Below are 14,955 nucleotides of genomic sequence, written 5' to 3' on the forward strand. Positions count from 1 at the left end.
GATGATACTAAAATTACTATTACATATTTTATAAAGTGCTCTTCTCTGTGGTATCTGAACATGCACCATGGGCAGAACTGAGTGCAAAAGGAGAATATGGCTGAATATTGTCCACATGGTGTAATAAAGACACAGGAGTTATGTCATATACCCATGCCATGCAATTCTCTGCAAGAGAATGTCTCTCTATTTAACTGGGCACAGCAGTGCTATACAAAAGATGATGCAAAAGAAAGAATGTTACTATAAAGGATACTAGGTCCAGTTGAAACAAACTGGATAACATATTTGAAAGATGAAGGGGGAGCTTCAGAAGGTTGCAAAATTACTACAAATGTTAGAATTTAGCCAGACAATGCATGCTAGCATAGTTTTTCCTACAGAAAAAGTCCCCAGGCATTTTTAATTGCTCTGTATTGATTTCCATAAACCCTACGTGATATTTATTTCCCCATAAGAACATTTGTTTATTGATAAAAACAGAACATTAAGAATAATTAAAAAGAGATAAAGGATAAGACCGAGAATATCACATTGCCTCTATATAAATCCATGGAACATCCACATATTGAATGCTGCATGCAAATGTGGTCACCTTATCTCAAAAGAAATATCTTGGCATTTGAAATAGTTCAGAAAAGGGAAACAAAAATGAGTAGGGGTTTGGAACACCTGCCATCTGAAGAGAGATTAAAAGGACTGGGACTTTTCAGCTTGTAAAAGAGGAGACAAAGAGGGGATAAGATAGAGATCTATAAAATCATGACTGGAATGGAGAAAGTAAATAAGGAAAAGTTCCCATAACACAAGAACTACAGGTCACCAAATGAAATTAATAGGTAGCAGTTTGAAAAACAAACTAAAAGGAAGTATTTCTTTAAACAACAAAGAGGCAACCTGTGGAACTCCTTGCCAGAAGATATTGGAAAGGACAGAACCTTAACAAGGGTCAAAAAAAGAGCTAGATGAATTCATGGAGGACAGGTAAATTGATGGCTATTGGCGAGGATGGGTAAGAATAGTGTCCCTAACTTCTTTGTGTCAGAGGCTGGGAATGGGTAACAGAGGGTGGATCACTTGATGATTACATATTCTGTTCATTCCCTCTGGGGCACCTGACATTGACCACTGTTGGCAGACAGAATACTGGGCTAAAGGACTTTTGTCCTGACCTAGTATGGCCAATCTTATGTTTTTATATAAAAAGGGTTATTTATCATAGAAAGGACAGGAAAAAAGGGAATTCATACTTTTGGTGAGTAGTAGTGAATTACTTACATGTTCAAAAGGCTCAAGTGTTTTTAAAATGATATTTGTTTGGTAATGCACTAGACAAAAGTCTAAATTAGTTAAGTGCATTACAGAGATTTAAAAATGGAAACATTCGCCCTCCGTCCCCGTCCCCCCCCAGGCCTTCTATGTAAAAATTGAAGATACCATGAGAATGCAGAAGTGTTCTCCATACTGCACCTGCTTGTGTTCATATTTCTTCTATAGCCACATTCAAATTTACAAGAAGCAAGCTACGTTAAAAAAAAAAAAGCAGTGATGGGGTGTGGAAAAGGGAGGGGGGGGGGCAGAGCACAGGAAACCTCTTGCCGGGAAACTCTTGTGACCTTTGAATGTCTTAAAACCCCAATATTAGTCCCCAGGAAATGGAGAGCATATTTGGAGAGTATAAAATCAGGAGCTCCATCAAGGTGAAGGCATTCAGATCGGTCTTTTTTGCCTCTTGTGAAATTGAACTAATAACTGGACCACAAGAAAGAAACTCAGCAGAGAAATGAAACTTCTCACAGCAGTCTTTTTCCTAGCTCTGATTGCCAGCATCCAACATGCCAGCTGCCAGCTCTCTGAAGAAAGCTGCACGACCCTCTCCAATCAGCTGCTCCGGCAGCTCAAAGCCCTGAGGATTGCATTTGCTGAAATTAAGGATTATTTTGTGAGTATGACACCTGTCAAAACTACCACCTTCTGTCTACTGCTTGTATGAATTCAGTGATTTGACATATCCCCAAGGAGGAGGCAGGTTCCTTCGCTCAGAAAAGGCTCAGCTGCAAGCACACTCTGTTTTGGGTTCGGTGCTGGGAGTGAAATAAGTAGTTTAGTTTCATATCTTGCTAAGGGGAGAGAAAATTATTTCTTTTATCCAGATGCAACTGCGGAAAACTCAGCAGCTTTCACAATGAATTGTAGTGCATTTTAATTTTTTCAATATTGCATTTAAATTGTTTCTTTTGCTGACAAAGATAAATTCAACTCTCATGTAAGTGGGTGAAGTTAATGATGGATGAGATGGAAATATTTCACTATAGCTTTCAAGTTGTAGCTTAATATTTGTTCTTTAACACAACCAGTGCAAGTACAAAATTATTCTTTGTCTAGAGAATTTCATGCCCATTTCCCTCTCCTCCTGCCTGGGAATACTGTCTGTGGATAGGTTGCAAGGGAGAAGTACACCTTCGTGGTGGGAGATGTATGTATTGAATGGGTCTTGCTGACAGCTGAGCAAAGCAGTCATACGTAACATTTGTAATTGTATTAGAAAAAATATTGCCTTGAATGCCTCTAAACTGCAATATAAAAATCAAAAGGCATTATTTCCTAGTTATATAAAAAATGGATCTGTCTTCCCCCTAGGTTAGATCACCAAATAATGTCATCAGGTTTGTATTATCAGTCAAATTAACATGACACATGGTAGGTGGATAGGATTTAAGACTTTAAATCAAATTTTCCTACCAATCTCTGAGTGATGTGCTGGTAACAGACCCTCAAATAGACCTGTTACTATCTATCACCATAATTTTGGGTGCTGTTATGTGCACACTATCAGAAATCAAAAGAAAGTAAGTGGGTTTTGAAATGCAGGTTGGCCACCCACATGTGTGATTTGATTTGTTCCTATCTTTTGACTTAAAGCTAAGTTCATAAGATTATCAAAGCCAAATATGGGACTTTGTATCAGAGGCTTTTATTTCTAATGTTTACTTTAAAATGACAACACACACATGTACTGGCAAAAGTGATAGTTTGATTAACAGAAATACTTACACACAGTAGAAATGTAGGTTTTAAAGGCTGCCTGCCTTTGTAAAACTGACATTTATGTTGCCTACTTTTACAGCAAGCCAAAGATGATGAACTTGACATCTTGTTGCTAAAGGATGATTTACTGGAAGATTTCAAGGTAAGGTGGAACTTTTCTGTATATGGTAAATGTAATTCTAAGCTAATATTCCATTCTAAGTGAGGCAGTTTGAAGCCTTATACAAAGCTTAGGGTGCATTAAAACTGGTACAGTAATATGATAAAAATACAATGCCCGGTTTCATTATATCTTTGCCTATCTGGTTTCTATCCTAGTCACTCCCTATGAGCTTGCTCTGCTTCTGGTTTCATGCTTGGTTTGGGCTACTGGTCAGAGCACAGAACTGGGAGCCAGGAACGCTGGATTTCCAGGGTGCTGATGCTATCTATGGGCTCCGACAAATAGCTTCACCTCCCTACAGCTCAATTTCTCCATCTGTAAAGCAGACACAATAATTCTTCCTTACCAGTCTCACATGATGGCAGCACAGCACTATGGAAAGCACTAAGAAAGAACTTTTACCTACATTGTATAACCCATAAACCAAATCTCTGGTCAGCGATGACGACAGAATGACAGATTCTGACAGATGTTTATGCTGAATCCTCCACTTATGGAGGCATGTCATTCATGCATTACTCTCCTCTTCCGCAAGGGCTATTTGGGCTGCCAATCCGTGTCAGACATGATCCGGTTTTACCTGGAGGAAGTCTTACCAAAAGCAATCAACAGCAGCAAAGACGTCAAGCGGAGCGTGGGCACTATTGGCAACATGCTGCTGGACCTCAGGAAGACACTGAAGCGCTGTGTGAGTATTTGCACCTCCTTTCGCTGTTCCTTGCCAAGACCCCAGAGAGCTGGAGTCAATACACGTATCCCAGGCAAAGCTGCAACGTGAAACCTCTGCAGTTTCTTGATGGAGAACTTCTTAAAAGGACTTTGCTGCCGGGAGGGCTTCAGACCAGGCCCACAGTGAGAGAGAGATCCACAAGTCCATCAGTACTGTGACTCAAGAAGCAGATAAGGGTGGTGGTACAAGGGAGGAGGCTTATAAAGATCCTATTCAGCCACCATCCATTTGTGCACCATTGAGATTCATGGGAGGTTGCCACTGATATCTGCATAGATAGCATAATGACAGGCACATTAAAAATACAGCGCAGCTGGACTTTAGGGACCAACATCCTTGTCACTGCATAAAAGGGAGGCAAAAGTTTTGCTTATTATGGGGCAGAGAGACAGACTGAAATACATGGAGACTGCAGCTGGGGAAGGTCAGACTGGGTGACCCAAGCAGTCTGTTCTTCAGGCTCCTGCTGTCTAGGAATCTCTGAGTTGTATCATCAAGATTCAGCTGCGACGTTTTAGTCATAATGATTTATTTCCAAATGCTAGCCAGCAGCCCCTGTAAAACACAGATCAAATATGAACTGAAGAGGGTTCATCTGAAGCCCTTACCTGAAAAGAACTGCTCTCACAGGCTGGGAAGGCAGAACTAATGCCGAATGCAACCTCAGCTCCTGGAACTGCTTGGCTGCGGTGTCCTGACTCTGACATCTGGTAGTGAAATGAGTCAGTCAGTGAGCAAGCAATTCAGCGGAGGGGAGGGTGAACCTGGCCTGAGAGTGCATCACACGGGCGATTTGCTGACCTGGTTACTAGAACTCTTTAAGGGAGGGAGGTGAGGCAAACGTACCAGCTATTGTTATTTGCACTGGGATAGCTGCAGGGGTTCCCAGAACGGATCAAGTTGCCTTTGGGTAGCACACTGCACAAAGGAGCCACAATTCCTCCTCCAAAAAGCTCACCATCTAAAAACACAAATGATGGCTGAACAGAAGGATAAAGCATCCTAGCAAAAGGGACAGTGGGCTGGACCCCATTATAAATGAAACACAGTGATAGATATTTATTCTATCACAAAATGTTGAAAGGCACACCTGGCTGGCATGGGGGAGATGAGGGGAATTTTGCAGCAAGCGAGGAAAATGGAAGATGGGTGAGAAAAGCTGGGAAAAAAGAGGGAAATGCACAGACTTGTGGGGGAGAGAGGCTGGGTAGCAGAGGAGCTGTTGTGGCAGGAGAAGCAGGGATAGAAGGACTTAATTATAATTTCCCTGTCACATGCTGTATTTGCAGAAGACCCCTTTGTGCACTGACTGAGCTAGGGCAGCCTATCCCCCAACCTTCCAAAGCTGGTCCATAAGGGAAGGCTGTTTTGTTAAAAAAAAATTCCTTGTTGCTTTCCTCCACAGCACAGATTCTTCATCTGTGAGAAAAGGTACCAGACCTTAAAGCAGATCAAGGAAACATATGATAAGGTAAGCAGGAGCAGAGGAAATTTCCACCCAGGTGCTCATAAAATAAGGATCAATAAATAAATAACCACCCCCTAAACCTGGCCCTTTGTTGAAACCCGATTTTTTTAAAAAAACAAGATTCTAAAGTATTTGAAACATTTGTTCTTGCACATCTGGTCTGGACCAAGATCAGAAACGCTGCATGAGAATGGCCCATCTGAGCCTCTTGCCGCATTTCCCACACACGTTTTTTTTCCACAGTCGGGAGGGCTAGAATTTTCAGATGAGGTCAGAGAAGTATCAAATATGATGGCAACGGAACCAAATGAAACCTGAACTCTCAGCCTTCTAAGGCGAATGCCAAAACACGGGACATGTTGAATCTAGAACCATTAATTGTTAGAGGGGAAAGATTTTTTAAAAAGCCTGGGGTTTTGGAGACACTGGTTCCAGCTCCTGGTCTACCCCAGACTCCTTGTATAGCCTTAGGCATTCTCTGAGCCTTGATTTCCTATCTGAACAATGGGGATAAGAGCAGAATCCTATCCCATCAGGGCTTTGTGAGAATAAATACGCTAAAGTTTATGGGGCACTCAGTAAGTACATTACTATGCAATGGGGCTGAGTCAAATAGATACCATAACTGCACTAGCCAGAGGAACCGCAGGAAAACAGCTTAAATTGACAGGGAATTACAGCATGTATGCATTTAGCACATTATCTAGACAAACATCTGTATGGTAAATTATACAACCACAAATGAGTAAGTCATGAGTTTATCAGTTCACACTGGCCTAAACCTGCCATTCCGATTCCTGCTGCAGTTGGGCAAATATTGCATTTAAAAACATCTGCAAGGGTTTTGGTTTTGTTTCAAAACTGTAGTTTGCTTTGAGTGAGTTTGCATTGCTTCTGTGTCTTGTCCTTGACTGTTCTGTCAAATGGAAGTATTTTAAACAAGGCAAGCAGGATCATTGTGGGTAGCCAATTTTGAATGCCAAATCACAAGCATTCCCATTGCAAACAGATCCAAAATGCAAAAAAAGCATTCCCATTGCAAACGGATCCATTCGGCCAATGAGACAACAGAAATAGATCCTAAGAGCTATGTCTCTGAACAAAGCAGTTCACATGTAAGATGCAATTTATGAACTGCTTGCAAACTACGTATCAGTTTGCTTGTCACTTGTGAGTTAGCAGTGATTCAACTTCTGTGGTTTATTAAGAATCCGAGTAACATTTCCACATGCTCTATGAATTATGTCTTTGGGCTTACGCTTTAACGTAAATTATCTTAAACAATGAGAAGTCCTGTGGCACCTTATAGACTAACAGATTTATTGGAGCATAAGCTTTCATGGGCAAAGAAACTTTGAAGTGGGTCTTTGCCCACAAAAGCTTATGCTCCAATAAATCTGTTAGTCTATAAGGTGCCACAGGACGTCTCTTTGTTTATGCAGATTCAGACTAACACAGCTACACCTCTGATACTTGTAAATTATCTTGTGATTTATTAGATAATTACTAATATGTAAATTAATGAAGCAATTTATATTTTCTGCTCCCCTCCCCCAGCTACAAGAGAAAGGGATCTATAAGGCAATGGGAGAATTTGACATATTCATTAACTACATTGAAGAATACTTGATGATGAAGATGAGAAAGTGAAACCCCCAAAAGTTCTGCATTTTTCACAACAAGGAAACTGCTGTTTTACAAAAGTAACATTAGACTCTGCAAACATGAAACGTAGAACAACCTTATGGTTTGGGACCAGAGTTACAGCCGAACAGTATTCATACTGTATTTTAAAAAAAACCATATTGCACCTATCAGGTGAAGTATTTATTACCTCCAATACCTCAATGTTTACATTTACAGATGACTTATTTTTAATAGGGAAAAGCAATGTAATTTTAAACTACTATTTATTGATTGATATTTGTGCATTGTATGATTGTGCTATTTGTATATTTAGCCTGGAAATACCAAAACTTATATTTCAGGAAATACTCTTCAGGGAGTAGATGAGTCATACTCATGCTCATCCTTGGTGTAATTCCACTGAAGTCAAGGTCTGTGTCATCAAGAGTTAGCCCTTCTAGGCCCCAAATCCAGCAAAGCTCTTAGACTCATGTGCTTAAGAGCTTTGCTGAAGCAGGGCCTTACTCCTTGATTAATAAACCTCTGTAGGCATGTAGTCTCTCTTCTGCAATTCAGAAAGGGAACTAACTTATTCTCTAAAATCTGAGCTCACATGCCTTAAAATAGCCAATTCATCATAGTGAAAAGAGCGGGCCTTTTCTTTCCTGAAAAGGCTTTTTTGGCGAGCTTTTACAGGAAATATGGGGAAGGACGATTTACCTTCCAAACTTAAATTCTCTAGGAAAACCCAGCAGATGATGATGTAGCAAACAAGAGACTCTGATTGACCAGACTTCCTGACCTCAGTTTAAATCTTAGCTCACTGTTGTTAAAAAAAAAAAAAAAAAATAGCATTTGGAATGAAATACTTTGGTTCTAATAGAACTTAACTTTTAACTGCTACTAGCCATTTAATCACCTGACTTTCAGAGCTGCCGGGGGCATTCACATTGGCTTTTGAAGCCCATGGGAGCTTTAGGTACTCAGCACCTTTGAAAATCAGGACACAGTGTCTTAGCCTTCAGTCTTCTGAGATTAACTCACTGATTGGCTAGGGGTGCGATGCTACCCACCATTTTAAGGTGGATTTGGTAATTTGCATTCAAATGCACGATGCTGCACGTAGGACGAACAATGGATTGGTTTTGCTTCACTTCTCACATGATGAACCAGGATGCAACAAGCAAATGCCACACTAGAAAAGTCACAACTCATTCTGGCTCTATGTACCTACATCGTCAGTATTCTCTGTGGGTATGTCTAGACTACAGAGTTTTGTTGGAAAAACAGATGTGTTTCCGACAAAACTCGTGGAACGTCCACAATGCAAGCACGTTCTTTCTAGAGTAAATTGAAAGAACAGAGGAGTTTTTGCGCAATCGGTATTCTTCTTTCTATGAGGAAGAAGCCTTTTTGAAAAAAGATGTGTGTGGAGGGGGAAGAGGGAGTTTTTCCGGAAGAAGAAGGGAGAGGAAAAAGTACAGGTGCCCTGGTAGCCATTCTGTCCATAGTAATCACTACTTACATGTGAGATAGCATCCAGGCAGTCTGGATACAATTTTTTGAAAAAGCGCATTGCTTTTTCGGTGTGCTTTGGTAGTGTGGACGCTCTCTTGAGCAAGAAGATTTTTAGGAAGATCTCTTCTGAAAAAAGCTTCTTGCGCAAGAAGCCTGTAGTCTAGACATCGCCTGTATGTCAGTATTTCAATCTCCCTTGTTTTGTAGGGGCTTACTATGCAGTAAACAGCAGAGGGTAAACCACAGTAATGTTTGGGACCTGGGTTCTAATATTTAGAAGCTCTAGGATGCTCTTCTGTAATGAAACACTGTCAGTTTGTCATTCGTGTTACTGTGCTTTGTAAGTTACCATTATCAACAGAGATGATGAGAATTAGACTTAACTTCTCAAAGCTAATGCTGCAGGGGCAAGTGGGGGTTGTGTTCCCCCTCATGGAAATGTGTTACAATGAAGAGTTCCCAGCCCTACTGCCAAAGCACTGTTCTGCAACTCAAAGAGCTAAAATTCATGTAAGGCCGGTGCCTAAGTCGGGGGGAGGGGAGAGGAGTCAGGCTTTGGCGCAAACAGTGTAAAATTCAGTCAGGCTTCTGCGAAAGTCTGCCCCTTTTTGCATTAAACGCCCATTGTCAAGCCAACGCTGCACTCCTTATTCCAGCAAAACTTCCTTTCACTCGCGTGATGTCACAGGGCTGTGAATTGTGCAAATGGGTTGCCGCCACCACAACCCAGCTCCAGACTTCCATGTGGTCAACTGCAATTTCAGTTCTGTAAGATGCAGCATGGCTGAGAGTGCCTTTGCTAAGGCTCTGTTGATGTGTTCATATGCAAGACTGCAGAATTTTCAATTTGTTTTTATGTGTATATAAAAATAAACCATTTGTGTTTTCTAACAAATCTGATCCAACAGACTTTTGATTTATTAACACATTATAAATGTGAACTGTTGTCAAAAACCTAGAGGAATGGCTTTTTAAATGTTTGCTGTTACACATAACAGCCTGTCTTCCTTAAGCCACTCACATTAGGAGACAGAGTCATAGATAGTCCACCCTCATAAAGAGTGATCTTACTAGGGCTCTCTGAATCAGTGGGACCCAGTGTGGACATAAAACAGATGGATCCCTTTGCAGAACCTTTTTAGTAGTCACTGCTCACATGGGGCTCACACCTGAATTTACATGGTAACTAAAGAAAAAGACAAATGAAGACCCTTATGTGACCTTGTCCAGGTCAAATAGGCCCCAATTCAAGAAACTCAACACACATACTTATGCATATACTTATGCACCAGGTACTGAATCATAAAGGTTTCAGAGGGGTAGCTGGAAAAACTTAAAAAACAACAAATAGTCTTGCAGCACCATAGAGACTAACAAAAATGTAGATGGTATCATGAACTTTCATGGGCACAACCCATGAATCATCCATAGGGATTGAAAAGATCTCAGGAGGTCATCTAGCACAACCCTCTGCTCAAAACAGGACCAACCCCAATTAAATCATCCCAGCCAGGGCCTTGTCAAGCCAGGGCCTAAAAACCTCTAGGGATGGAGATTCCACCTCCTCCCTAAGTAACCCATCCCAGTGCTTCACCACCCTCCTAGGGAAATAGTTTTTCCTAATATCCAACCTGGACCTTCCTCACTGTAACTTGAGACCATTGCTCCTTGTTCTGCCATGTGTCACCACTGACAACAGCCTCTTTCCGTCCTCTTTGGAACCTCCCTTCAGGTAGTTGAAAGCTGCGATCAAATCCCCCCTCACTCTTCTCTTCTGCAGACCAAATAAGCCCACTACCCTTAGCCTCTCCTCATAAATCATGTGTTCCAGCCCCTGAATCATTTAACTCACTGGCAAGAATACTTTGGGAGACCATATCAAAAAGTGTTGCTAAAGGCAAGATGTGTCACATCCATCACTTTCCCCAGATCCTCAGAGCCAGTTATCACATCATAGAAGGCAATCAGGCTGGTCAGAAATAACTTGCCCTTGGTGAATCCAAGTTGGCTACTCCTGATCACCTTCCTCTCCTCCAAGTGTTTCAAAATGGATTCCTTAAGAACTTGCCCTTCAATTTTTCCAGGGACTGAGGTGAAGCAGACCGTTCTGTAGTTCCCTGGATTTGCCTTCTTCCTTTTAGAAAAAAAATGGGCCCTATATTTATCTTCTTCCAAACGTCCAGGACCTCCCCGTGATGACCATGAATTTTCCAAGATAATGGCCAATGGCTCTGCAATCGCATCAGCCAACTCTCTTAGAACCCTTGGATTCACTTGATCCAGCCCCATGGCTTGCGCATGCCCAGTGTTTCTAAACAGTCCTTAACCTGTTCTTTCACCGCTGAGATCTCCTCACCTCCTCCCTGTACTGTGCTGCCCCATCTGGGAGCAGACCTTGTCTGTGAAGACCAAGGGGCAAAAAGCACTGAGTGCTTCAGCTTTTTCCTCACCCCGTCACTAGGTTACCTCCCCCATTCAGTAAGGATCCCACACCTTCTCTGGCCACCTTTTTCTTGCCAACATGTCTGTAGAAACCCTTCTTGTTCTCCTTCACATCCCTCGCTAGCTGTAACGCCACTTGTGCTTTGGCCTTCCTGATTGCACCCTGCCGTCCGGAGGAGGAGGTGGCTTCTGCCCCTCCGGGTCTGTGGGTGGCTGTGCCACCTCACTATGTCCCTACCAGCCACCAGACATGGGAAATCAGCAGAGCGACTGGAGCCAGGCCTATCAACACACTCAGAGTCAGAGTAATTTTGAAATTAGATATTTTGAAATAACGCTGTAGTGTAGACATACCCATACCATGTAAACGTTGTTTACCTGTGTTACTAATAAATCCTGACTGGAACAAAACATTTCCATTTTGCATTCCACTATTTAAGCTGGGTTATTTATGGATTTCAGGCAGCAGGGTCATCGGTTTCACTCTCAGTTTCCTGTAACTTTCTCTGGCACGAAGTTTCTTGTTTTTAGGTGAGCAATGCTTCCGAACGCTTTTTTTTTAAAAAAAACATAATGATAGGCAATGACATAAGATCTGCAGTGTTCTAGCCAGGCATCAAGAGGGTTGCAGATTAGAATGGCTGCGTGGAATTTGGCCATGTTGATTTTTCATTTTAAAAAAAACCTGTATTTTTGTCAGACACTCATTTTTATATTACAAAGTTACAGGAGTGGCCTGTACTGCAGAAATGCACTTGGTGTGAGTACAGCTTCTCTGTTTCAAGCAATACCCTTATTCCATACTCCTTTAGCTTTGTTCCTGACAGATGTTGCTACCCTGTTTCCTTTTTTGGACACATTTGTCCCATTATAGAACTTATCACTCTTCAGAGCCTGGGGACTGTAGTAGGTTAGCACACTCGCTTTTCACTATGGGGAATCTGGATTCATCTGTCAGACCAGTCCCTGACATTAAGCCCTTAATCCCGAGTCCACGCTTCAAAACTACTATGCAAAATAGAACTGAGAGCCAGTTGGGCTATGGAGAACCAAAGGGTTTTGCACACCAGTTTTGAGGTGCAACGATGGAGTAGTCGGACATATGGCATGTTTCAGTACTTGAAGAGCAAGAGCTGTAACTGGGATATTCATGTCTGAGAGGCATTGACTGAGCTACAGGGGTGGGGACCCCAGTTTCTAGGACACTGTGGGGTGCTGGAGATTAGGCCTGAGGTACGTTAGAGCTGAAGGGACTCTAAAAGCCTCCATTGGAGGGGATCCAGAGCCATTAATTAATCCTCTTGGTCTCTAAGGTCTTGTCTATCCTGGCACATTTTGTTGCCAAAACCTGCCTTTTCCTGATAAAACAGTGAGAGCATTTACACTGCAATGTGACTTTTGTCAGGAGAAACACCCAGTTTTGGCAACAAAAAACTTCCACCCCTACAAGAAATGTTTATCTTTTCCCCTCCCTTTATTGTCGACAAAGAGCCAGTGTGGACTTGGCTCTTTGCTTTGTCATGAGAACTGGCTTCCACCAGTGTCCCACGATGCCTGCCCTGATGGCTCTGCTCAGTGTTTTGTGATCTCTGCTGCTCTGTGGGCATGCACCCCCCTTCCTTTTCAAAGCTTCGAGAAGTATCTGACAGCTGAGTGAGCTGCTCCGTGTGGGGAACAAAAAAAGAAAAAATCATTGTATTGCTCCTGTTCTAGCCTGCTAGGAACACATAGGCAGGCAGGCGGCTGCTGCAAGGGGGAGGGCTGGAGAGACGGCTGTGCTGCTTTGACATTCTTCAGCATGGAGAGCTCACAGAGCTACGAGGGAATCCCAAGAAGCGCAGGGATCAACTCGGCCTTTCCACAACACTGCACTGTGGGATGCTTACCCCTGATGCTTTGCTTTAGCTGTCGAGAGGCTGCTAGCAACATAGCCACATAGGCTATGTCTACACTACAAGGATTTTGTGCAAAAACCCACAGAGCGTCCACACCACAGGCATGTTTTTGCGCAAGAAAATCTACAGTCAATCGATAGAACAGAGGGCTTTTTCCAGTGTAGGCAAACCTCCTTCTACGAGCATAACTCCTTTTTGCACTACAGCTCTTGCTCAAAAAGGCAAGTGTGGACACTCCACGGGGGTTTCTTGCGCAAAAAGAGCCTATCCAAAAAAGAACAGGTGCTCTGATGGCCATTCTTTTGCACAAGTGCTTTGAGGTGTGGAGGCACTTTTGTGCAAGAAGTTTTTGCGCAAGGACTCTTCCGCAAAAGACTTCTCGCTCAAAAACCCTGCAGTGTAGACGTAGCCATAATGTTGGCAATGGGTGGCAGAAAAAACAGTTTGACCAGTTTTCACTTTTGGCAACTTTTGCAGGTCAACAGCACTTTTGTCACCAAACCTTCCGAGTGTAGACATAGCCTAACACATTCTAACATCTCTCAAATGTGATTTCAGTTCTCCTTCCCTCTCTAGCCTATTGGCATATTATGGCATTTGCAACCTGACTTGGATTCACAGATATTTTTGTTTAAACTAATAGCAAGAACAATTACATGTAGCCAGTGTCAATAGTTTATAAGCAGGAGTCTGCAGAACAGTAGCCAAGGGCGGAGAGAGATGCTGTTTTATTCGCTCAAGTGCCGCATGTAGTGTACATTCAGTCCTCTGCAAAGAGATGAATGCTTTGTCTGCGAGGCTGTGGTCAGTTTTTCAGTAAGACTCAGTCAAGTATGGTTAAAGTAACCAAAGAAAGGAAGCATACCGGATGCCTCTTGCTGTACAGATTAAAAAAAGATTTCCAGTTACCTGGTACCCCAGTCACTCAATGAAGAAAGAAATGGAGACATGAAATGAGCCTTTTGGGGTGGAAAGGTGGCTGCTCCCAGTAATAGCAGATAAATCATCATGGAATGGGAACAGAGTAAGGAGAGCCGTGAGCAAGAAACAGACATTGACACCACTGAAGTTTCAGGTAGGGCCAGAAGAGGACCGAGAGATTTATCTTGCAGGGTTCCTGGCCGAGAAAGCCAGTTGGCTGGACAGGATGATGAAAGATGAGCCATAGTCAAAAAATGGAGAAGCTGAGAGCTCAGTCTACATGCAAACTTTGTTCCCAAATTACAGGGGTGTTGAGATCCAGGGTACAAGGGTGACTGGAAGATAGTAAGCCCACATACATGCATATTTGCATACACAGTATCGTCGTAAGATTTCCAGACTGGTACTCCTGATGCCCTGCCATGTGAGCAGAGGAGATGCCGCTGAAAGAAGTGGGGCGAGGGGGCTGGGTATTGGGTGCCCATTCTGGCTACCCCTTAAGGAAGACTAATTCAGGGTGGGAGGGAATAGCAAGGTCCCTCATCACCTGTTTGCACAGTTCCTGGGGCAGGCTGCAAAGCTGACACACTTAGAGCACAATTAGAAGTCCTCCCCATGACTCACAACACCTACATCAAACCAGAATCACAGCACCAGCGTCTTCTAGCCTTCCTTTTGTCTCGCCTTCATCTCGCCTAATCTGTGTCTCAATCAGAGAGCGGCTGCACGTGTTGGATATGGATTATAGTTCCGTGGGTCCCGCAAGGCTTCCGGGCTCTCAGCACGGCCAAGCCCTCTGACCTGCAAGTTGCCTGCCCACACGCACGGAGAACACTCGAAATGAAAACAAATCAGCTCCCCAGCATGGCACACGACTGCAATTGCAGGGCTGGCCAGGAGCACGCAATCTAGGTTACATTCTAACAACAGCAGACGGAAGGAACCCACAGAGAAGAAGGGCGACTGTGGGGTAAGGCATTAGGCTTATACTTTCTGTTTCATAGACTCATAGGACTAGAAGAGACCTCAAATGGTCATCTAGTCCAGTCCCTTGCACTCATGGCACATCTATGTATTATCTAGACCATCCCTGATAGGTGTCTGTCCAACCTGCTCTTAAAAATCTCCAATGACAGAGATTCCA

The 14,955-nt window shown here is 42.9% G+C and overlaps 1 protein-coding gene across 1 annotated transcript; it reads left to right on the forward strand.

The window, feature by feature from the left end:
- Positions 1–1,661: 1,661 nt before the first annotated feature.
- Positions 1,662–7,863, forward strand: IL10 (interleukin 10). Its single transcript, XM_075910172.1, has 5 exons — positions 1,662–1,942; positions 3,128–3,190; positions 3,747–3,899; positions 5,347–5,412; positions 6,967–7,863. Exons 1-5 carry the CDS (start codon positions 1,784–1,786, stop codon positions 7,057–7,059), a joined length of 534 nt encoding a protein of 177 aa, XP_075766287.1. The 5' UTR covers positions 1,662–1,783; the 3' UTR covers positions 7,060–7,863.
- Positions 7,864–14,955: the final 7,092 nt, after the last annotated feature.

Source organism: Pelodiscus sinensis, chromosome 27 (genome assembly GCF_049634645.1).
Source record: "Pelodiscus sinensis isolate JC-2024 chromosome 27, ASM4963464v1, whole genome shotgun sequence".
Taxonomy (NCBI): domain Eukaryota; kingdom Metazoa; phylum Chordata; order Testudines; family Trionychidae; genus Pelodiscus; species Pelodiscus sinensis.

Excerpts from the sequence above, each read along its gene's own strand:
- IL10 (XM_075910172.1), top strand. The coding sequence starts at position 1,784 with ATGAAACTTCTCACAGCAGTCTTTTTCCTAGCTCTGATTGCCAGCATC. Across the intron at positions 3,191-3,746 it reads ATTTACTGGAAGATTTCAAG|GGCTATTTGGGCTGCCAATC; the intron begins GTAAGGTGGAAC and ends CTCTTCCGCAAG. Across the intron at positions 5,413-6,966 it reads TCAAGGAAACATATGATAAG|CTACAAGAGAAAGGGATCTA; the intron begins GTAAGCAGGAGC and ends CCCCTCCCCCAG.